Below are 23,607 nucleotides of genomic sequence, written 5' to 3' on the forward strand. Positions count from 1 at the left end.
CCCTGCACTACATGTTCCTTGTACCCAAGGATATAACAGATGAAAAAGGCTTGTGAAAGGTAGAATTCAAAGCCTGAACAACTTCATGAAAATCTATAATGAAAACAGAGCTATCAAATTGTGAGAACATGTTTTTTTGAGGAAGGTGGCAGTACTCCTCTGGAAAAACAACATATTGCAATGTCTTATCTGAAGTGGAGTCATCTAGCAGGAAAACATCTGTTAATTGGAGAAATTAGTATCGAACTGTATTATTTGCCTCCCCCCCCACCCCGGAGTCTTCTATATACAGTATTACGAGTAGCTTCCCCTGAAGAGAAATAGCATTATGAACAGCACTTCCAAGACCTTACACTGTACAGTTACTCGGATGGTTGTACATGACTGACCCAAGTTTTTAAAATGGGTGATCCCCATGTTAGCACACAGGTGCTGTTGACTAGCGTATGCTCCAAAAGCTAATATACTTTCCTGTTTATTCTTAGGATAGCTATCCAATGCAATAACATACTTTCCAGTATCTTCTTTTTTGTTTTTCCTCCTATCAGAATAGGTTTGGTGTTCTCTCATAAGATCTGGTTAGGAGCCACATATTGATTAATGTATTGTTTACCTTCTATCACAGGACCCTGCTTCCTTAATATTGTTTCTTCAAAACCTCAAAGTACTGCAGTATATCCTATTTTGGGGTGTTTTTTTTCCCCCATTAGCATGGCAATACTTTGGCCATTGAGTGTTCTGAATTCTGTTTTTAAAAGCAAGATGTATTGCTCAATACTTCTAGAAGCAAGGACAAATGTTAGTCTTCTATATGTTTTGGTTTACTTCTTGTTTCACATTTGCTTTCAACCACCTAGCAGTTCCACATAAAAACATGTCCTGCTGGTCAGATCCAGTAGTTCCAACAAACGCAGAATTCTGTCTCCCACAATCACTAATGAATTGTACCCGAGAAGCTACGGTACAATATCTGTGTACTGTCACCATCTGGTAATCAGAAGTCTTGTCCTTGAAGATGAAAGATTGCATTTCTGGAAAAGAACTGAAGATGGACTTCCTGGTGAACTTATCTGATTATTAATAAGAGTTTGTAGCATGGCAAATTTATTATTATTATTATTATTATTATTAATTTGATTCAATTTGAATTTATACAGATAAACTCACTCAAGCCTCCAATGGCTCATTTGTTCACAAATGGCTGTCACATTCTGCCTATTTAGAGTCCTGTAGCCCCAACAGTAGCTGGTCTATACAATGAATTTGTGTGCATGTCTGTGTGTGTGTTATCTGGGACCAGTATAACGAGCCAAACAGGTATTTTTACCACAATGTAGTGCTGGGGCCTTGGGCATAATTGCTCTACAGCTGCAAAGCTTAATTTTTGCTGTGAATGGAAGGGACCAGACCTCCCTCCTAGAACAGTGAAGAATTAGTGTTTCTCTAAATGTTTGCTGTTGCCAATTTTGTTCTTATGAACTTCCCACTGTGTATTGCACAATCTGTAGCTGCTTGCCATCCAATCCAGGAAGCAGCCTTTTCAGCTAATGTTGCTGACAGATGAACGACTGCGTGTCTGGCAAATCTTTTGACTTTCTACTGCTGTCGCTTCTAATGTAAATAAATAAATTGTGGTAAGAGAAATAATGGATTAGATTTTCTGGTTTAGCTCTATGGACACAGCACAGAATTGGTAACACAGGTTGCAGCCAGTAACTGGTAGGATAGTTATTCAGGACACAATACAATTATTTGTATACCCTGGAGAACATAAAAATGATTGTTTAAACAAAGGGGGAGTGTTTGTTCCAGAGTTGCATCACCATAGGGGAACACAGAAAATCCAGCTAACAACTTTGGGTAATTGCAGCTCCTTCAAGCAGATGCATTTTCATGTATCCATAGTGACAAGTTTCTATTTACATGTGTCATATTGGTACTTTTTTAAAAAAGTAACCACTTATTAATTACTCCTAATTGGACACTACACAAGTTCTACCTGATTTTTATGTATTTTACTGCCAGCTTTGGGTGTTAAACCTCCAAGGCTCCGAGAATGCTACGACAAGATGAGATTTTCCCCCTCCCGTCCCTGCCTTTGAAAAAATGAATGTCAAACACCATGAGAAAATTGGAAAAAGTCCTCTTTGGATTGGAAAAATGCCCCAAACCACAGCCTGGTAATATCTTTATTAGAACCGACCAAAACGACACAAGGTCATGATTGGCAGACTTTAAAGTCCTCCAGATCTCTCCCCTCAGGCTGAATTATACATCTTAGTCTGCAATTTATAAGAGAGCTGAGCTAAACTGCAGATGGTGATATGCAAACTCAGTTTAATTGGTCTCACTAGGTGCTAGGCACAATGTCTTGATTAGTGCTGGAGACAGAAATATTTCACTTCAATTTTAGTGTTTCTAAAAATGAAACAATAATTGCTTTGTTTCAACAGCCTTGGATGCATCCTAAAAACTGGCTGGCCACCTAATAAGGCTAATCAAATTAAATCTGTGTAACTCCTGTTTGATCCCTTAGAGACTTCTATAAATGGTGGTCTTTGGGGCTCTTGCACCATGCCCAGCCTCCCCCCTGCCCCCACTTTCTTTTTGTTCTAGAGAATTCAAAAGCTTGCTGCTCATGACTGTCATTTTATTTTGTCCTAAAAATCTGCTAGCAGGTTGTGGTTTCAGATTCCCCACCTCCACCCCCAATGAACCAGCATAACTACCTATGACTTTTGTCTGCAATGAAGAGCACAGTGTGCCATAAAGCTGAATGTCACAGGCATGTAGTTTCTGAAATGCACGAGTGTTAGAGTCAAAATCTTCGGATATAAATATGCTCTGAACATATTCAAAGGGTTTCACTTGCCACTGAGTGCAGCTGACTTGGAAGGTGATGATGGCTTTGCTATTGTGACATTGACTATGAGTCCTGTTAAATTCCTGCCTACAAGAGTCCCTGTGTGCTCAATAGGATTGCTATATCCGGTTCTGTTTCAGGCTCTGGAAGTTTTTCCACACAGGACTTTTAAACTCCTTTAGCTCGCATCTCCTCTGGAATGGAGGGTGTGTGTTCATATATTGGGCAGATTTACCCTGAAGTCCCCGCGAGCTATCAGGGAGCACTCCACACGTTTCTGATTTTTCACAGCACATTAGAGTGCAGTCCGATTTATATCCAGGGTGAAAAAAACCACTTTTTTTGCATTGGGTTTTTGGGATAACTTTTGAGTTTGCAGTAAAGCCTTCCAGAAAACTTGCAGTAAAGCCTGCTGTGTGAACTCCCTGGTGCCTTATTGGCTTTGTATCAAAGGACAGCTCCAGCAGGGAATACACAACCTGCATGCCTCTTTTAGGGTACTGCGACTATGTACTACAGTAAGCATATAAGAAGTCAAAGAGTACTGTCCTGTATAGAAGGCTTGTCAGGAGCACTTAGAAGAGTGAACTAGACCTGAAGACGGTGAATATGGCTTCTGTGATTGGAGTGTGAGACAGATCAGGTTGGGTCTACTTACCAGCCTACTTACATGATGTTGTGGGTTATCTACATTGCTAGGAAGCTGCACACACCCCAGTGCACTTATTACAAAATGTAGCAATTCCCCACCGCCCCCAGCTTGTATACTAAAGCAGTGCTTGGTTGTGCAGTTTACACAGAACTTGGTTCTGTTATCATTAGGTTCCCCAGTTAAGCCAATTCAGCTAGACCAGAATGCATACTGTCTTAATATTTTGATAATTTAATTCATCTATTTACATACTTAGAAATACCTGAAGACCAGTGTTCGCCATTTTTAGGAAGTTCTATCAAAGTAGTATCCCTATTTTTAAAATGTTGCTGTTCTTTTCATTTGCTGTGCTTGCAATTAAGATTAAGGTTCTCATACAGAATATTAAATTGGCCAATGTAACTTTTTTGGTTTGGTGCAGATGCATTGTGTAAAGAGTTCTACCATACTGCAGAAATGCTAAACAGCTCCTCTGAAAGTTTTTATTTTATTTACTTAGAATGGGTGGAGCATATTCATTAAGTCTGCATTCACAGAGATGGGGTTACCAACTTGTGACCCTAGCTCTGCCCTCTAATCTAGGGATTCTCAACATTGGGTCCCCAGACGTTTTTGGACTTCAACTCCCATAATCCCCAAGCAAAGGCCACTGGGACTGGGGATTATAGGAGTTGAAGTCCAGAGAAACATCTGGGGAGTCCCAACGTTGAGAATCCTAATCCATATTTGCATTAATGTTTTGAGAAACATCCACCCACCCTCGTCTCTTAAGTTGAAGCACAGCTTGGTTTCTCTCTGTAGCAACAAAACAGGTTCCTTAAGAGAGATCCCACTTTTCAGACATCCTTGAAAACAAAGGAGAGAGGATAGTAAAAGATTATTCGTTTTAATAACGAGCCTGAGGCAAAACTGTTGAACAGCGAGTGGTCTACACAGGGTTTTCATTAAAACAATACTGCCCCCTAATGGAAAGAATGAGTGGCTTCAATTTGTGAGTAGTTGTGTAATAACACCTTGCCGCTATTGGATATTCAAACGTATGTGGGAGGAGTTATCACTCTTCTTCTCTCATACACTCACTCACACGGTTTCCCCTTCTACCGTAAGAATTTGAAAAACGCTCCCTTGCTAACAATATTTCCTAAACTAGGAGGTGACCGTAAACTGCTCTGGAAATTAATCTTGCAGTCTACATACACTAATATCTAATATCATATCGTAGATAGACGAACACATCTATTAGAAGGAAAAGCCACTTGTTTCTTTGCTGCAGTTTTGTTTGCCACTTGTTTCTTTGCTGCAGGTCAAAGGAAAAATCTACTTGAGTTATTTTTAATCATAGTTGTGAATCTGAAGGACCCAGAAACAGACCAACAACTGGATCCAAAAGGGGCTGCCTGCCTTGGAAGTTATTCAATTTATTGGGACCGGTCCCGTTATGTTTGTTTAGCCTCCAAACCAAAGGTATAGTTTACTCTAGCAGTTCTGTAATTTTACACAATTACTATACGCTCTCAAATAATTGTTAACAAAATCCAGGATCCCTTTTTGGTCTCTTTGACAGAGACGGCTGCAGATGTCTGGTGCGAATTACAACACAGAAGTAACCCGACACGCACATGGCAAGATTTTTTCCTAGCTGCAGAAATTCAGCAATAGTCCAGGACCTCAGCCCACCGACATGATCTTGTATTCTTGATGAGAATCTCATTCCCCTGCAGATCCGCTTCTACCACTACACACAGTCTTCCTTTACTTTCAAACGAAACCGATTTCCAGAGTCGAACTGAGGACAAAGAAGATCGACTTTGCTCTGCTTACTGCTGCCGTACAACAGGCACGCCGCGCCACTTACTGTTGTTTCCCTACTTTAACTACCGCCGCAGCCTCGGTGAGGCCCGCCGCTCTTGTCAACAAACTACATTTCCCAGAATGCAAGGAGCCAATCCGCACATGCTCCTTTCCTGCGCCCTTTGCCCGGCTTCTTTCCCACTTGCCCTTTGCTCTGGCTAGGAAGGGTCTGTGGAGGAGTTTGCTAAAGTAGCAGCATGTCTGCTCCGCTGAGATTTGACGGGCGGGTCGTGCTGGTGACTGGTGCTGGGGGAGGTAAGCAGTGATCTCGGATTTGAGAGGGTGGGAGAACGGGTTGCCTCTGGAGCTTGGAGAGGGGAAAGGGGGCGTGTGGATGCCATCAAGAGACAACACACGCCACCTCCTCTTTGCAGATATGTTGTTAGGGAATGCGCAGATTCTTTTCAGTGCTGTCCAGGGACAAGAATGTAAGAACTAGCTTTTGGGACCAGACCAGGGTCTGTCTTGTTTCCAACACCGGCCACTGCCAGCCAGATGCCTCTGAGGAGCTAGCAAATGGAGCATAAAAGATCCAGTTTCCTACATCTGGAATTCAGAAGTTGTCCTGCCTCTGAATATGCGAGCTCAGTGTTCTAATCGCTGCTATGGCTGGTAGCTATGCATACATAGATCCAGTTTTCATGAAGACAAGGTGGTTATCGAAGGTGGTAGCTACCATTGCCTCTTCCTTGGAGTCGGTTCCTCAAGTTAATCATATTCTTCATGAAGTAATGCTTTTCAATGTGATACTTCTGCACCCTTTATAAAAAGATGTAATTTTTAGATATAAGATTTAAATAGGCCTGTCAGATTAAATAATGTGGGAGATGGGAAGAAGAGAATTGAAAAGATTGCCTGCCTCTCTGGTACTAAAGGTAAAGTGTGCCGTCAAGCTAATTGTGACTCCTGGTGCCCACAGAGCCCTGTGGTTGTCTTTGGTAGAATACAGGAGGGGTTTACCATTGCCATCTCCCGCGCAGTATGAGATGTTGCCTTTCAGCATCTTCCTATATCACTGCTGCCCGATATAGTACCATCGAGGATTCCAACCGGCAACCTGCTTGTTAGTCAGGCATTTCCCCACTGCACCACTTAAGGTGAGCTTCTCTGGTACTAGGCATAGCTATAATTGAACAGGGGGATGGGGGACAAATGTCCCTGGGCCCCTGAGGGATGGGTGCCCTTGTCAGGGTGATAGCTTGTTCTTTGCTGTTGATGTTGCATGAATGTATTCGATTATAATAGGTATATATGTTAAGTATTTCTAAGCTAGGAGAATGTGTGTGTGTGCATGAAGTCTGTGTGAGGAGTGTCTGTATCCATAGAAGCAAGAGAGAGATCATGCCAGGAATTTTTTGTTCTTCACCATGTCCTTACAGTTTTGCTGCAGGTAAGACAAGGGGTGAGGGAAGGAGGAGGAGAAGCAGGTGGAGATGGGCTCTCCTTCCCACTGCCCACTCCAACCTTGCTATGCTAGTATTGCCTAAAAGATGTGGGCAGCACTACAGTTCAGGGACTGTAGATTATACCAGTATAATTCTTATTTTACCTTCCCATCCCTTCAAATTAAACAACTGCCTAGAAAGATAGCAAACCTAGATTACAAGCCCAGGCTACACACCTACTGCTGACTTGTTTAACCAGCTCAAGAGGTTGGCTTGTAATTTCTTGGTGCCTTCCTAAAGTTAACCATCACTACCCTAAATACAAAATATGTTGGTTCTAGGATTAGGATCTGGTTCTGATCCTGTTGTTTAAATTATCTTTTGTTTTGTTTTTTGTTTTTTTGGTAATAAAAACAACCACCACCCTCAACAACAGTTTGTGTGAGTCAAAGATTAAATGGGAAAATGACTTGGCTAGCAAGCCAGAGGTTGCTGTTTCGAATCCCTGTGGGATGTTTCCCAGACGATGGGAAACACCTATATCAAGCAGCAGCGATATAGGAAGATGCTGAAAGGCATAACATAATGCGTGGGAGGAGGCAATTGTAAATCACTCCTGTATTCTACCCAAAACAACCACAGGGCTCTGTTGTTGCAGGAGTCGACACCGACTCGATGGCACACTTTACCTTTAATAAGAAATAGGTAAATGGAAACAAAGTCTTGCCAGGGCTTTAGAATCAAAGCACTTCATTCTATACTTGTACAAAGTGCTTGATTCAAAATGCCAGTACTTCAGAATCAACACAGTCTTGCCAATACTTCAGAATAAATCAGCTGTTTTCTAATTAGATTTAGTCATCACTAGGGCTCCATACAGTTAAAGAAACCTTAATTGTTTGTGTTTGATATGCAAATATTAGTTGCTCAGCTAAATCTGCGTTTGAGTAACAATACTTTTTTACGTGCCTTCCATGGTACACACAGATGCATCATCCTATTAGGACATTGCCAGTTGTGTGTTAGAAGGGAGAGTGTGTCTTCACAAATTGTGCTCCTGCTCTGCCATTTTATAAATATTTGCAGTAAAAATAATATATATTTAAAAGCCTACTACCTGATTCATCAAGAACACCTGTTTCTTGTCTTAAGAGACTATTAACTGATTAAACGTTGCAGTCCTAGTAATTAACAATATGTTGAGCTGGGGTTGCAAGCACTTAAGAAGTTTGCAGAGCCGGTTCTCCATGATTTTGTGCAAGCAGTAGTGGAAAACCTTATCCAGGACATAATGTACTAGATGGTGTTATAAGGTTGTGCCCTGTGTTGTGCAACTTGTCAACATCTTCTGCTAGTACAAGCACACTAGAATAGAGTGTGGAAACTCTACTAGAATAGAGTTTCCTTTCTTAGTGCAAGGACACTAAATGATGTAATGGGTAGCAGTTTTACTACTAGTAGTAGTGATTAGCACTGCCTGTTTGTTTAGTTTTTCTTTATTAATGTACTGAAAATCTTTTAAAAACCTGGATTAAAATTATTTTGATTAAAATTGTTCCCAAGAGTTTGGCCCCTGTTCACAGTGTACAGTGCTGAACTGGCACAGAACATTAAAATGTTACCTGTTAAAAGTTATTATAAGATCACCTATCCATCCACTCTTATTGTTTTAATTTTTGGGGGGATCATATTGTTTACAAAGTCTAAACTAAATAGTTTAATTTGTAGTACTGCTTTTCAATTTTGGCAAGTCTAAAGCATTGTGTTGTATTGCAACACTACTAGCTTGAAAATGTATCAAGTTATTACAACATAGCTTGTTCCAAAGTTTTAAAGTTAAATGTAGAGTTTAAAGTCCTCATCTAGAAACCATTTATGTAAGTTCTTTTAGACTCCAATCATATGCACACTTGGCTGGGAGTAAGCCTTACTGAGCAGAGTGGAGCTGAGTAAATAAGTACAGGATTTTTCTGTTAAACTTTCATAAATGCTCAGGGCAAGTAGGGAGACATTTGGGTATTGCTGGGATGAATTAAAACTGGGCAACAGGTTCTTCTAATGTAGTGATGATTTTGTTTTGATGTAACTCAGAAATATATGTTGTGGGGCTTGTCTCCTGGACTTGGAGAGATTCTGGATGAGGAATCTCTTGCTTCAGGTGGTACATACAAGTCCAAGGCCTGCTCCTGATCTCTTCCTCTTTACAAGTAGGAACATAGGAAACTGCCATATACTGAGTCAGGCCATTGGTCTATTTAGCTCAGTATCGTCTACACAGACTGGCAGTGGCTTCTCCAAGGTTGCAGGCAGGAATCTCTCTCAGCCCTACCTCTCTACCCCCCCAACCTGGCGGTAGTCTATCCCCCCCTGCACGATCGCCTTTGGAGAGTTGAAAGCCAGATCTTCCGTCTAGTATGGCACACAGCGTCCTTCCCTTTGGCCCGTGCGGTAGCATTTAAGGAGGTTGAGCAAGGAGGCCTAGTCCTACCTGCCCTGCAACCCTATTTGTAACTGAATTCATGTCCTACAATTTTGGAAACTGGATTTTCGTGAATGTTCATAATATGTCCAGCCTCTTGCAAAAAACCTGGGTCTCGCTTTTCGCTCTGCGTTGGCGCAAGTCAGCATGGGGCATACCATGGTGGGGGAAAGGATCTTTCAATGGTAATATCACACAAGTATTAAAAAGAGAACACCCGGACTACTTGAGAGATTTGTTATTCACACTTAAAAAATGGAAGGTTGAACCGGATCTGTTTAAAGGATCCTCCTCAGTTAAGCAACTAAGGAAAACAATTTATGGAGAGATTCTAGAAGTGGGTTTTTTAAAACCTGATTTAGAACATAAACGCTACAAACACCGCACTTCACAGTACTTGTTGCAACCTGATCACCCTATCGCTCTCTTTAAAGAGAAAAAAGTCCCTTTCCATTTATGGGACACAAGGTGGTGCTTATACCATCAAGTACTACCACTTAATGTGGCTAAGCCATGGCTCCCAGAGGACCAGCAAGAGTGCCCTAAAATCACTTGCAAACAGAAAGCTAGTGAGGGAAACCCACTCACATTTCTTAAAAGAGTGTGTGGTAGCCAAAAGAGTGTGGCAGGGAGTAAGCAAGCTGTTAGAGTGGCCTGATTTGGAAAAACAGACTTGGGAAGAACTAACCTCGGGTTTGAGCGATAGAACCTCTTTTTGAGGTCCCAGAAAGAAACCTTCAGGGAAATGGAACGGGTGCCCTCATACTAGGGAATTGGAACGTTCCCCTTCTCGTAATTAGTTTAGTAAACCTGTATGTCATTTATGCAATGCTCCTGCATAGGAATAGGAAGGGAAGACGCGACCAAGAGGTTCACGCAGATGAGACAGTAAATCTCTTCTGGAAAAGTTTGTATGGTTATGTGCAAAAAGACAAGAGTATCTTTTCTAAACAGCAATGGTACAAATTATGGAAATGGACGTTGGATGTAACCCCCCCAATTACCTGATGTGCCTTGTAATCCCCCACCCCGAGTTACAGTACTACCTGCATATACTTCATAACCTTGTGGGTTTCCAAATCCTTGTGTGTAAATCTTTGTAGATATATGATGGACAAACAACCACTTTGTATATAATTGTGCTTTGGCAACGTACTGTATGCTTTGGTAGATTGTTGGTTCAATAAAAAAAATCTTGTCCTATTAAAAATAAATAAAAATAAATCTTGTCCTATCTTGGAGAAGCCAGGGAGGGAACTTGAAACCTTCTGCTTTTTCCAGAGTGGCTCCATCCCCTGAGGGGAATATCTTACACTGCTTACACATGTAGTCTCCCATTCAAAGCCGCCAGAGCATACCCTGCTTAGCTAAGGGGACAAGTCATGCTTGCTACCACAAGATGAGTAGGTAGGAAGGAATTTAGGCTGAATGTAGGTCCTCTGAATTAAAAATTGATTGTTCTATGCCTCACCTGTAGTATATATGATATGTGGTTTCCGTTATGGGCACCACATATTAGAAGAAATTTGAGTCAAAACATAGAACTGTATATTTCAACATAAAGAATGAAAGGGTGTATGGGAAATATTTGTTTTCCAACATGGTGCCTATTTTTTCTGTTCTGTCTTCAGCGATGGCACTGACGTTCATTAAGCTAGTATTTACAGTGGATGAGACTCGTAGCTGACATTCAGACTCAGAGAAAGTTCCTATTTGAAATTGGGTCCCACAGATATGCTGCGGTTATTGTATAGTCATGTTTGGTAGCCAGCCTATGAAAAACTGAATGAATAAGCTTCTAAATTTTGACACAGCCTTGGATAGGAACAGTGTGTTACCAGTTCATCTTTACAGCAGTTGTTCTTTTTTGAGGGGGAAGGGGCAGCTTTAAGAGGGTTCTTATTGAGAAAACAACAAAAGGATATTGTGTATGTTGTAAAAACACTTTGCAAATTTGTATGCAGCCTGTTTTGCTTAACCATGCACTATTCAGTGAGTTTAAAGGCAGTTCATTTACTTGGAAAAGATTCTGTCCTTTTTAAAAACTTGTCACGGAACTTGTTTTAAAAAATGGCTCACCAAAAGAATTGTAGCTACAGTGTCAATGAGATCAGGACAGAAAAGGTGTGCATGGTCAAATGTCTGCCACTATGTAAAGCAATTTAGAATCTGTTACTACTTCAGGTGAATGCATTCTCAAGAGTCATGGAAAAAAAACATGTTCTGTATTCTGAAGCCTTTATTTCAGAGGAAAAATAAGGACCTTCAAACCATCTCTGCAACACTTTACACCCAGTTCAGATAATCCATCAAGCTATGGCTGTTAAACTGTGAAAGGGTGAAGAAGCAATGACAAGTCTAGTGCTGGAAAAAGCAGCACTGCATGTTGGGAAATGGTTCCTATTTTTAGAGGGACTTTCCTTTTTTTTTGGTACAGTGGTCCTTCTTTAAAAATAGTGAATATCACTGACCTAGTTGGTTAAATCATAGCTTTCTGTAATGTCCAAACTGGGAAACTCTAGCTTAACAAATGAGGATATAAAACCAGGACTTAAGAGTGTGTCTGTTTCCTGGTGCATGCATCATGCATCTCCTATGTTCATTAATGATAAACTTAAAATTTCAAGACTCCCAAACTAACTCTGAATGTAGTAGATTAACCCAAAGATTTTCCTTCCTTCCATCTTATTATACAAGAACCGTGGCTAGATATTTGCTGGCGCATATTCTAGTTGTGTAGTTTACTACAAGTGCCTCAGCAACTGAAAGGACTTAAGCTGTTGGCTTCTTCCAAGATGGCCTTCCTGAGTACACGACTGCTAAGTAAGCCTGGAGTACACATGTGAGCACTATAAGATATTCCCCTTAGGGGATGGGGCCACTCTGGGAAGAGCACCTGGATGCTTGCATGCAGAAGGTTCCAAGTTCCCTCCCTGACTTCTCCAAGATAGGGCTGAGAGAGACTCCTGCCTGCAACCTTGGAGAAGTCACTGCCAGTCTGTGTAGGCAATACTGAGCTAGACGGACCAAGGTTCTGACTCAGTATATTGCAGCTTGCTATGTTCCTAGTATCTCTGAGCTTAGTTTTGGAATTCTGCTTCTGAGTTTTATCTGTTTAGCAGAACCTGTAGGCAAAGTAACTTCATAATGCATATTACTTTTAATTGTGTATTCCTACCCCGCCCCCACAACTTGATTTCTTGTGCAGATTTCTTTTTGTTGGGATTATAACAGATGTTTTTGCTCCCTGTTAGGCCTGGGCAAAGCGTATGCACTGGCTTTTGCTGAAAGAGGAGCTTCTGTGGTTGGTAAGTTGTTGGTTTTTGCTTTTCTGCCAGCAGCCTTTGTCTTTCGTAACTGTGATTTTAAAATGCTGCAACTTGTTCTGTCAACCTTTGTACTAGATTAATTTGTTACTGACTCTTGAAGATCTCTCTCTCTCTCTCTCTCTCTCTCTCTCTCTCCCCCTCTCCCCATTCAGTCGTGGCTGACTCTTGGTCACTCTATGGAGTGATATTGAAGATCACATTCTATTATTGAGCTTTTTTCCTACTTAAAGTTCTCTGACCTAGTGTAGATGACAGGGCAGCACCTTGGGGTCCAGGCATTGGGGAGTCTCTCTGTGTTTTGTCATGCTTGGCCATCTGGCATCTTAGTAGTGATTCTTCTTGCCCATCATGCACTACATGTTAATAGGGAAACCTAGTGCTGTTAAGCTAGCTTCAGCGATCTTAATACTTTCCTGCCTCAATGGCAGTGGCATGCTATCTGGGATGCTTTGAAAAGAGCCCCCCCACCCAATACCATGCAGTCAAAATAATGGTATCTTGTTGCGCAGCTGTGTTTGTGCAACTTTGCACTGGAGCAGAGCTGCTCTGGAGTGTACCATCATCAGTGGGGTTTGCACACACACACAGCAGTGCGGGCAGCGTACAAGCCACATGCGTTGCATTGTGATGCATGTGAGCAAGAGTCTATAAAAACCCTGCATATAATGTTATGGGAAAGGCAAACTGCCATGGATCTTTTGAGATAATCTGCATATTTGACAGGACCTTTCATAGTGAGCAAGCTTAGGTGGTCGCTAAGCTTATGTGGTTGCCAAACTTATGTGGTCGCTAAGAATCGACATTGACTTGATGGCACTTAATCAATCAATCAATCAAGCTTAGGTAGCCATTTGCTTTTTCATTTGATGCATACCTCGGAGCAGAGGTATGGACACTGAAAAATGACGCTGGTGAGAACTAAATGTAGGCATATATTCATGCATTAGCTTATAATATGCTGGAAAAGAAGCCAAGAATGAGATTAGGAACAAAAGACAACAGGAATGTAAAACAAGTTTTTACAGGATTTTTTCTTTTTTCTTCGAAAGCATCCATTTGAACTGCTTTTCTCCATGAAAATATACTTACTAGAAATTCCGTCCCATCATTTTCTATGGCACTTGCTTCTAATTAGCAGTGTTTCCCATTTTTTGGATGCAGTCCTTAGCATACCTACTAGAAAATATGTCTCATTAAGACCAATGGGACTTACAAGTAGATAGGCTTATTAGCCTTGAGGGGCACTTTTACTCTATCTTTTGTTGGCAGCATCTGACTTGTGCTTGTATAACACATGCTGCCTCAGCCATCGGGTTTTTAATGGCTTCTTCCATAACATGTTATGATTTAATTCCCACAGTTTACTCTTATGTAACATTGGAGGAGTTGTGCAAACCACAATTGGCCCGCTGAGATGTAACTTCAAACTGCAGTCCTTTTGGGGAGTATGTTGTACATTGATTGATTAAGTGCTGTCAAGTCAGTGTCGACCCTTAGTGACCACATAGATAGAGTCTCTCCAGGATGATCTGTCTTCAAATTGGCCTTTAAGGTCTCTCAGTGGTGCATTCATTGCTGTCGTAATCGAGTCCACCCACTTTGCTGCTGGTCATCCTCTTCTTCTCTTCAACTTTCCCCAGCATTATGGACTTCTTAAGGGTGCTGGGTCTTCTCATAATGTGTCCGAAGTATGATAGTTTGAGCCTGGTCATTTGTGCTTCGAGCGTGTCACAGGAAAAACCATTGTCCACACGATTCTAATCTTTGTAGGTATAGACACATCACGGCATCTAAATATCCTTTCCAAGGCCTTCATTGCAAACCTACCAAGTGCTAATCTGCAGCGTATTTCATGACTGCTGGATCCTTTACTGTTGATGGTCAGTCCTAAACGGCAGAAGCTATCAACCGCTTCAGTGTCTTTATTATCAATTCTGAGGCTGATTACTGTACCCGTTGTCATTAGTTTAGTCTTCTTTACATTTAGTCGTAGTCCCATTTTTTCATTGTGCTCCTTGACTTTCATTACTAGAGCTTGCTGATCATCCACATTCTCAGCTATCAGAGTGGTGTCATCATCGTAGCGCAGGTAGTTATGTAATATATGTACAAGTTGCAGGGTGGAACTGTAGGCCAGTTGTAGAGCATCTGCTTTGCATGCAGAAGGTTCCAGGTTCAGTTCCTGGGATCCCCTGGTAGGGCTGAGAAAGACAGCCTGAACCCTTGGAAAAGCCTCTCTCAGTCAGTGTAGACACTACTGAGCTAGACGGACCAGTTGTCTGACTCAGTATAAGGCAGCTTCCTATGTTCCTACTGTTCATCGTTACATAACATCATAATATGCTTCCAATGCCAACAAGTGCACCAACATGGCCTGTGCCTCATGCACCTGCCTGCTTCACTGCCATCTCTACCTGCCACTTTGTGGCAGAAGTGGAGGCGGCAGCAAGGAGGGCGATGGGAACACTCGCCTGTCTGCCCACCTTGCCGCTGCCACCGCCTCAACTCACCATGAAAGTGGCAGGTGGAAGTGGCGGCAACTAGGAGGGTGATTGGTCAAGCAGTTGGATACTCCCCATAGCAGATAGAGGAGGCGAGGAGGGCACCAGCCCAGTGCCCATCCTCCTGCCCATCGCCTGCTACGACAAGGCAAGTGGAAGGAGGGGGTGGAGGGCGGCACTCTAGGTTCCGTGTGGCCCAGGCTGTTACCACCCCTGTGAGCTTTGTGTCCCAAGCAGGTGCTTAGCTCACTTTAATGGGTGTGCCAGCCCTGAAAATACTGTAAATGTCTTCAGAGTACAGCAACTGGATACCATCCTGCTGTCCCTAGGCGGGTACAAAGCTGGAGTGAATGAGCATATTATGGCCTTATGGGGAGGTGGTTGTGGGGGGGAGTTGCATGGAGCTGCAGATGGTTGGGAGGAGGAGTCTTGTCCCTAGGGCTGGCCCACGTGTCTGGAGCATTGTTCCCTCTAACAGGGATTCCCAGTTGTTGTTGACTACAACTCCCAGAATCCCCAGCTGCAATAGTCTTTGCTTGGAGATTATGGGAGTTGTAGTCAACAACATCTGGGAATCCCTGTTAGAGGGAACATTGGTCTGGAGCTCCCTACCCCCTTGCCTGCTTGGGTACCCCCACCTGGGCATCCACCTGCTGCCCCATCACTCACCAAGGCACCCTTCGGGCCACAGCAGGTGGTTGGCGGGTGCTGGGGAATACTCGCCTGTACTTCTCACCGACGCCTCTACAGGCAGTCTCAGCCTGGTGCCGATAATTCCTCCAAGTCCCGGCCTGGCCCCCATGCCCCCTCCGAGTGGCAGCTGCTCAGGGACAGGGTCTGCGGGAGTCCCACAGAGCCCATGTATACACTCACCCCTACAACCAGTTCCTGCAGCCCAGCGCCAAACAGCAACAGTGCAGCTGCCGCTCAAAGGGCCAGGACTCAGAGGAACTTCCAGCACCCTTCTACAGGAGAAGAGAGTTCCCCAAGTTCCTCAGAGTCCTGGCATGGTTGGCAAATGCTGCCTCTGATCAGCAGTCACTCAGGGGATGGGGTTATGGGAGAAAGCGTGCGCAGGTGCTGATGGGAGGAGGAGAGAGTGCTCATGCAGCCTATGCGGGGCCTGCCGGCCATGCTCCTCATCCAAGCAGCAGATACACTGCTAGGCTGCAGGGGATGGTTGGGGTGAGTGGGAGAGCGTGCATGTGGGGCCTGGGGAAGTGTGAGGCTTGGGGTGACTGCCCCAGTCACCCCATCTAAAGGACACACTCGACCACTTAAATTGTCACTGTTGGAACAATCGGGATGGGAACAGTGTTAAAACAAAAAAATATTCTGCTTTTCGGAAACACTAACAATAGTTTACTGATTCCAGACATCACACAAAACTATGGTTAGTACTAAATAGGAAGCTAAAACCCCTGAACAAGAAGGAAGATTGAAAGGGAAGAAAGGAGTCTATGGGCAGATGATGATTCAGAGAATCATCTGAATTTGAACAATTAAGTTTGAAGACCTGAATCTTAATTGCTGGACATGTTATTCAGCTTTTTAAATAGTTAAACCCAAAGGAAGTGGGTTTAGGGCAGTAGAAATATTAGAACCACCATCCTGTTTGTTGATGGGCATGAGCAACTTGAGCAGTAGGTATGACAAATATAAAAACTGACTCGTACAATGCTACTAAGCTAGTAAATGATACTAATTGATTCTCTGACTTGCAAATTTAGGCTGCAGTGCTTGGACCCATTTCTCCCTGCTGGATGCATTTTGAATTCCGGGCTTATATTGCAGTTTTTACTTTAGCAGGCAGCTCCAACAGCCAATGAGACAAGCTATTTAAACTGAACAGTTGTTGTAGCAGCTGCTGCAAAGTCTGAATATCTCATGCAGTTCCCTTTTATTTGGGTTACAGCTGTTTTGGATTATAGACTTATTCTGGAAGTAATTAGTTGAAATACAAGCCTTCATTTTCTTAAATTTTATTTTAGTGTAGCAGTACCCAAATTTTGATCAGAAGACCTGTAGCAGTGGAAGAGAACACCAAGAATCAATTCTTATTCTTGTATTTAGTTGCTAACATGTTCTAACACCCCACCCCACCCCACCCCCGGCCAAATCCTTGTGAATCCTAAAGTTTTCAATACAGTCTCTTCATTCTATTTTTAAAAGGTGTGCTTTTAAACAGTTGCTTTTTTGTAACAAAAACCTAGGTATTTTCAGCAAAGGAGCAGAGTTTTGCTTTTCTTCCTTCTTGTCCCATTTGTAATTCCATATGGCTAAAGCATGAACAAGCCATGCTTTATAACTTACAGCAAAAGACATCTGTAAAGGCTCATTCATGATGCTCCTAAAACCTATGGCACGTTGTTTCTCGATAAACTTCATTTGAGTTTTACATCTCTTTGTGCCAGTCATTGCATTTGTGGCTTTTCAGAACTGGCTGAAGATGATTATTTTGTCTTTGGGACGTTTCTGGTGGTGGGTGATAGGAAGGGTCTCAATAGAAGCTCAACATCACTTCAGCATATCTGATTTTAAGATCCAGCCTCAAACATTCCCAGCTAGTATCCATGTGAAGATCTGAAACTCCTGAGCTCACATACCTTATCCGAGATCTTGTCTATGTAATAACCCACAAGTGATTTTGCTTTTTGTAAGGTCAAAGATCATTTTCTCTTCAGTGAACTTGCTTGTGAATTGAAGTGGCCCTGCTAGCTTCACTTCTGGTTGGCACTTTCTATATTTTTTTGTTTACTGTGGTAGTTGAGTTTTAACCACATTGGGGCTGTACCTGCTTTACTTCAAATTTAAGGCTGTAGTCTAATGCACACTTACCTGGCAGTAACCTTTATTGAACACAGAAACATGATTAGTTACTTATTAAATCTTATTTATATCTCACACTTTCTTCAAGGAACTCTTCAGCATAAGTAGTCTTTCTTCACTCCATTTTGTCCTCACAACAACCTTGAAGGCTTTTTAGACAGAAGAATGGTGGTGATTCCAGGTCGCACATTGAGCTTTCTGGCTAAGTGTGGGGAGCAGTGCTATATATCCTATGGACTTAAATGTTTCAGACACTCCTTGTATAATGGGACTACACTGAGTTTTTCATTCTTATTGTTTGTGTTGTAATCCTGGATCTTGGCAGGTACTTTGCTTCATGAAGCTGAGGTCTTAAGCACTTCCATGATTTGGACCAGAAACAAACAGTTGTTTGTGTGGTATGGCAGATAAAAGGCTGAAGATGTAAAGATTCCTGTTGTAACACTTGGCTAGATTATGCAGTAGGCTCCTCCAAGTGATGGTATTTGGTCATGCAGGATACACACTGATAACAAGATTAGCAAATGTTTACTCGGGAATTGTAATCGGATTTCTGTGTAATCTGACTGTTTAGCTAATAACCATGAATACAGCCAGATATTTTTGCCACAGCACTTGCCATTTCCAACTGTGCAAGTGTCAAAAGTGGCATCTTTCTTTGGCAGTGGAAATCGCAGTAGCAAAATGCAAAAAGCTCTCTTTGCTGTTTTGCAGTTCCTTTCCATGCATGCCTGTTGTTTCTTTGGATCCCACGCAGTTTTCTAAACTCTGGTATATTTCAGTCTTATTTCTAGTTACACTTGGAATGCATAAGAAGGATATCTGCAGCAGTGAGCAACCTGTAGTTTTTAGGAATGTGCAGAATGACTCACGGTTGGAACATTCAGACCGCAAATGGAGTGCCCTTCAAATGAAAGGCCTGTTCTAAGCTCAGAATGGAACAACCCCATTCCAACTTGGAATACAGAAAACGTTAAGTCGGGTCAAGTCAAGAACTCCAAAATGGTGCTTGGAATGTTCTGAACCAGGTGGTTCAGAATGGAATGATTCGGGGCATTTTTCATTCAGTTCTGAGCTCAGAACAGAACACAAATGTTGTCCCGTGCACATCCCTAGTAGTTTTTTCTCCATGTAGAAATAGCATTAAATTTTCCAACCTGGTTTAATAACAATATTTGGAAAAACAACATGATTTTAAACTAATAATTGGACTTCTGCTTGATATTAATTTCATTATATTCTTTAACATGGATACTTTCTTCAGATCAAGTCTTTAAGGCTACTTTTTAAATGTGCTTGATTAACCCAGATTTATTATTGAACATAGCAGCAGAGCCAAGTGCTCAATTGCATTCTGTTGTTTAACCACAGGGGGGTAATGCTGCATCATGAAAAAGATCCCTGCAAGTGAAATTCAATCTTTTTAAAGTTTACCTCATAGGCTTCATATTGCATTACTATTGTGCAATCTGTGCACTCTGCATGCTTTGTGATAGTACCCAATTTATGTCTGAAAATATGCAAATAATTCCTTCGTACAATTTCAAAGAACTGATTGCTATCTTGATAAAAGATGAAAATAGAATTGCTATATCTGTTTGAATATAAAGTTGAATGCTATGAAAAAAATATTTTTCAAAACAACTGCTTATACCCAGGATTTTCGAGGCATTTTATCCACAAGATTTTCCAAACAGTGCTAGACAACAGATAAGCCCATTGTTATCAGTTTCTTACTCTCTGCCTTTTAAAGCCTGGCTTCCAAAGGACAAAGTCTGTCCTGATTATAGTAGTGAAATGCTATACAGTTGCATTTCAAAGTAGGCCCATTAAATTGTGTGGGGGTTGTTTTATTTTATTTTATTTTATTTCCTGTCAATTTTATCTGTATGGTGGTTCTTTTTAGATTAATGTTTCATAAGAATAACAAAACAAAAGTTTTGATTTACAACATAAGAGTTTTAAACAGTGTGAGAAATTTTAAGGAAACAGTGATTTTAATTCTGATCACCATCCAACAAGCTGTTTAAAAACTGGGTAAATCCAGTTTGGATATCTGCTGAAAGACAGTTGACTGGATCTGGTGCTCTTACTGTGAGGCCTGCTATGGCAGGTGTTCCAAATCTACAGGTGTAACATGATATATGGTCTAATCGGACTGGCAGTTCTTGTTCCTATCCCTGACCAATTCTGAGGGCAATCCTTGAATCTCTCTAAGATCGAGGGCTTGGCCTTATGGGCTTAAACCATCACCACCCTCTAAACTTTCCTGGAAAAACAACCACGGGAATTAAAACATTCCCAAGATGCCCTTGCTCTAACTGCTTCACCACTGCTCCACTACCAGGAGTTCACATGGATAAAAGCCTTGAGCAGGATGAGTAATCTGGAAAGATGTGCCCTCATTAACAAGTACTTGGTGGCATCTTCTGTCTCCTTATAGCCCAGTCATTATATATTCAGTAGTATGCTTGCTGTATAAAATTACTTACTGAAAGTAGGGCAGAGGTTCTCCAACCTGGGTCCCCAGATGTTGTTTGACTTCAGTTCCCATAATCCCCAGCCACAATGACCTTTAGCCATTGTGACTGTGAATTATGGGAGGTGAAGTCCAACATGATCTGGGGACCCAGGTTGGAGAACCTCTGTAGTAAGAAGTATTTGCAGTTGTGATAACACCTGCTAGATTGTGTAGCAAGTATACGTGTTAGTGTCACACCTGCATGGATTTAGTGGTCTTGTACGTATTGCCACACTTGTTCAGAACCTGTATACTTAACATGTGAATGAACTTTGTTTCATATCCTGAGAGTGCACCCCTTAGGAACCAAGGATACTTTGGGAAATAATCTGTTGCTAAGGAAACCTTTACTTTAGTCCCTGGCTGCCTACTCACTGGAGGTACAGACAGTCATCAGTCTGGCAGAACTGGTTCAGAAATTAGCACTTAACAGGAGCTTACTGTGTTCAGCAACTTTGCCATTTCCTCAAACTTTCCTTTTTGAACTGTGGACTCGATTGCGACAGCAATGAATGCACCACTGAGAGGCCATAAAGGCCAAGTTGAAGACAGATCATCCTAGAGAGAATCTGTCTATGTGCTCGCTAAGAGTTGACACCGACTTGACGGCACTTAATCAATCAATCAATCAATCACTGTGTGCAGATGGGTCCACTAGTCTAACAGAGTGTCACTGCAAAGTGTTTGGGAAGGACAAACAGGGTTGAGATGTCAGGATTTATCGAGGAAAGCTTTATTAAAGGAAAGGATGATGCAGTAACAAGTAATACATATAGTAAGTGCACTGTATCCAGGTTCTTACAGCATTCATGGCAGTGCACTGAAAGGCGCCCTCTCACATACTCAGATGTGGACAGCCTGGGGGTTGGGCTACAGACCACATCTCTCATGTTGGGAGAAGATTATCTCCTCATGTTGGGGGAAGATTATCCCTGTGTGGGAAAGCTAGTATTTCTAATCATAGGGAGAACATATCCCCAAGTATATTCTCTGTGTGTGTTCAAACAAAACTCTGCACTTACCAAGAACCTGGGAGCGGGGGGCAGCGGCAGCCCATGTCTGTGTCGGAGAGGGGACTTGCCTGCACGCCCTTTGCTAGGTGAACAGATTTGACTTTTAAAAAGCCAAATTCTGGCTTACATATCATTTGACCCACGAGTATACCGCTTAGGTTCTGGCAACTCTGGCCCTCTGGCAAGCCCCACTTCGTAGTCCTGCCCCTCACTGTCCACAGGTACATCATGATTACCATAATGCCTAAACAAGGCTTTTTAGAGGGATAAAATGGAAGCCTTAAAACAAAATGGGGCTGCTCTGGCCACACCATCTGCCTGCCTAAGAAAGGGATGGGAATTCAAGTACTGAATCAGCCATTGAAACCCTGACCGCATGGAAGTCACTCTTACTCAGCAGCAATACCTGAGGTAATGTGTGGATCATCTCTTGAGACCATAGAATGGGAAGAATGATTTTTTTAAACCTGTAAGTATCAGGTAAAATGCTAGTTTCTAATTTCTCTTCTATGTATACTACATAGTAAATGATCTTGGAGGTGACTTCAAGGGACATGGAAAGAGCTCTTCTGCTGCTGACAAAGTCGTTGAAGAAATAAGAGCAAAAGGTGGAAAAGCCGTCGCTAACTATGGTGCGTTCTATCCTTACTCGTCCTCCTTTTGGAGGACATGTGGGTCTGGGGAAGTGGAAGATGTAGTTCATTTTTTATTTTTTTGGTAATGTATGCAAATGGCTTACTTATTCAGCCATTGCTTATGGTTTGTCCTAGGAGGTATTTGGGGTTCTATGCAAATTGTTTATTAGCCGATACCAGACCTGAAGTTGCAAGAAAAGTAGCAAGCTGCTTGGTTTCTGTCATCAAAATACGTGGGAAGCTGATACAGTCTTTCTCATTGTTCTAAATTATTCTGAGTTAATGTTTGCAGTTTTGAGTATCCAGCGAATTTTTATGTAATTGTTTTAACTACTTGCATTAAATATCTTTATATCTTTCACTAAACAAATAAATTGATTGATTTTAAATATAAAGAAGCATATTGCATGCTGATTTGCAAATTACACTTAAAAGTGTACACAGAAAATTATCATGCTCTTGACAAAGGTGTCTTTGTCAGGTATCCAGACCATAGAATTAGGATTGGTGGCACCTCCTCTCTGCATGCTCATGCTGTAATAAACATGCAGTTTGCCCCCGGATGATGTGTGAAGTGATGTTGAGACACCCTCTTGTCTAAAGATATTGGGTGTGTGTGTCTTGCGACTGCATTCTTCTAGTTCCAAGCCACAACCACAAACTGAAGATCTATGTTACATGGGTCTTGAAGCATGTTTGTGTGATTCTAGATACTAATATGTGATACTAAAGCAGTTTGCTTAATCTAAATGGCCTTTGACCATTGTAGCTGAGGATGATGGGAGTTGTTTATCTGAGGACCCAGTGTTGGGAACCCTTGGGAACCCTTGATCTAAGCTGTCAGAAGCAGCCCTGAGCTAGGAAAGTAAAAGCAGCGTATGCTTATAAGAATCCAAACATGGTGCAATCCCAGTTAAGAGATTAAGGGGGCTCCCACGCCCCCCTTTGTCAGTGATTTAAATAAGTATCCACATAAAATGGCTTGGGTTTTGTTTGTTTTTAAGTCTGTGTACCAAGCACAGGGCAGGGCATTCCTGCCCATATTCCTGCTACTGCCTTCCCTTCCTCCCTTCCTAAAAGGAGACTGAGTGCCATAGGATCCTCCAGAATAGAATGCAGTAAGGCAGAGTGTGGCTAGGCCAGAGGGGTTGGAACTGGCAATTCCTTCCTGCCATGCTGGAGCCAAAGTGCCTTCCATTCATGCAGGGGGCACTTGGGATCCCAGCCAGTTTCCTTCTTTGTGCAAACTAATACAGAGGTACACATTTGTGTGAATAATGTATGGGTTAACCATGAAGGCAACTGGAAGCAATTCTTATAACTACAGTTGCTGTATTTGCAGGATTTACTGCTTTGTCTGTCTAGATTACTTCATTTCATATAACATTATTTATGCAAATACCTAACTGAGGAAAAGTTAGGATGGAAAGAAAGAGGTGTGTAAACTGGCCCTAAGGATTACATTCAGGCTCCTACGTGCCCCACCATGGTGGTATCTATATTTTAGCTGAGAAATGTACACTCATTGTGGGTTGATGTTCATTTCTTC

At 42.0% G+C, this 23,607-nt stretch overlaps 1 protein-coding gene across 1 annotated transcript in view; it reads left to right on the forward strand.

The window, feature by feature from the left end:
* Window positions 1–4,664: 4,664 nt before the first annotated feature.
* Window positions 4,665–23,607, forward strand: part of HSD17B4 (hydroxysteroid 17-beta dehydrogenase 4) — an 87,951-nt gene continuing 69,008 nt past the window's right edge. The window contains exons 1-3 of the mRNA XM_053298366.1: window positions 4,665–5,621; window positions 12,485–12,538; window positions 21,948–22,055. Of these exons, the coding sequence (XP_053154341.1) occupies window positions 5,564–5,621; window positions 12,485–12,538; window positions 21,948–22,055 (220 nt within the window). The 5' untranslated portion in view covers window positions 4,665–5,563. The remainder of the gene's footprint in view (window positions 5,622–12,484; window positions 12,539–21,947; window positions 22,056–23,607) is intronic.

Source organism: Hemicordylus capensis, chromosome 2 (assembly GCF_027244095.1).
Source record: "Hemicordylus capensis ecotype Gifberg chromosome 2, rHemCap1.1.pri, whole genome shotgun sequence".
Taxonomy (NCBI): Eukaryota; Metazoa; Chordata; class Lepidosauria; order Squamata; family Cordylidae; genus Hemicordylus; species Hemicordylus capensis.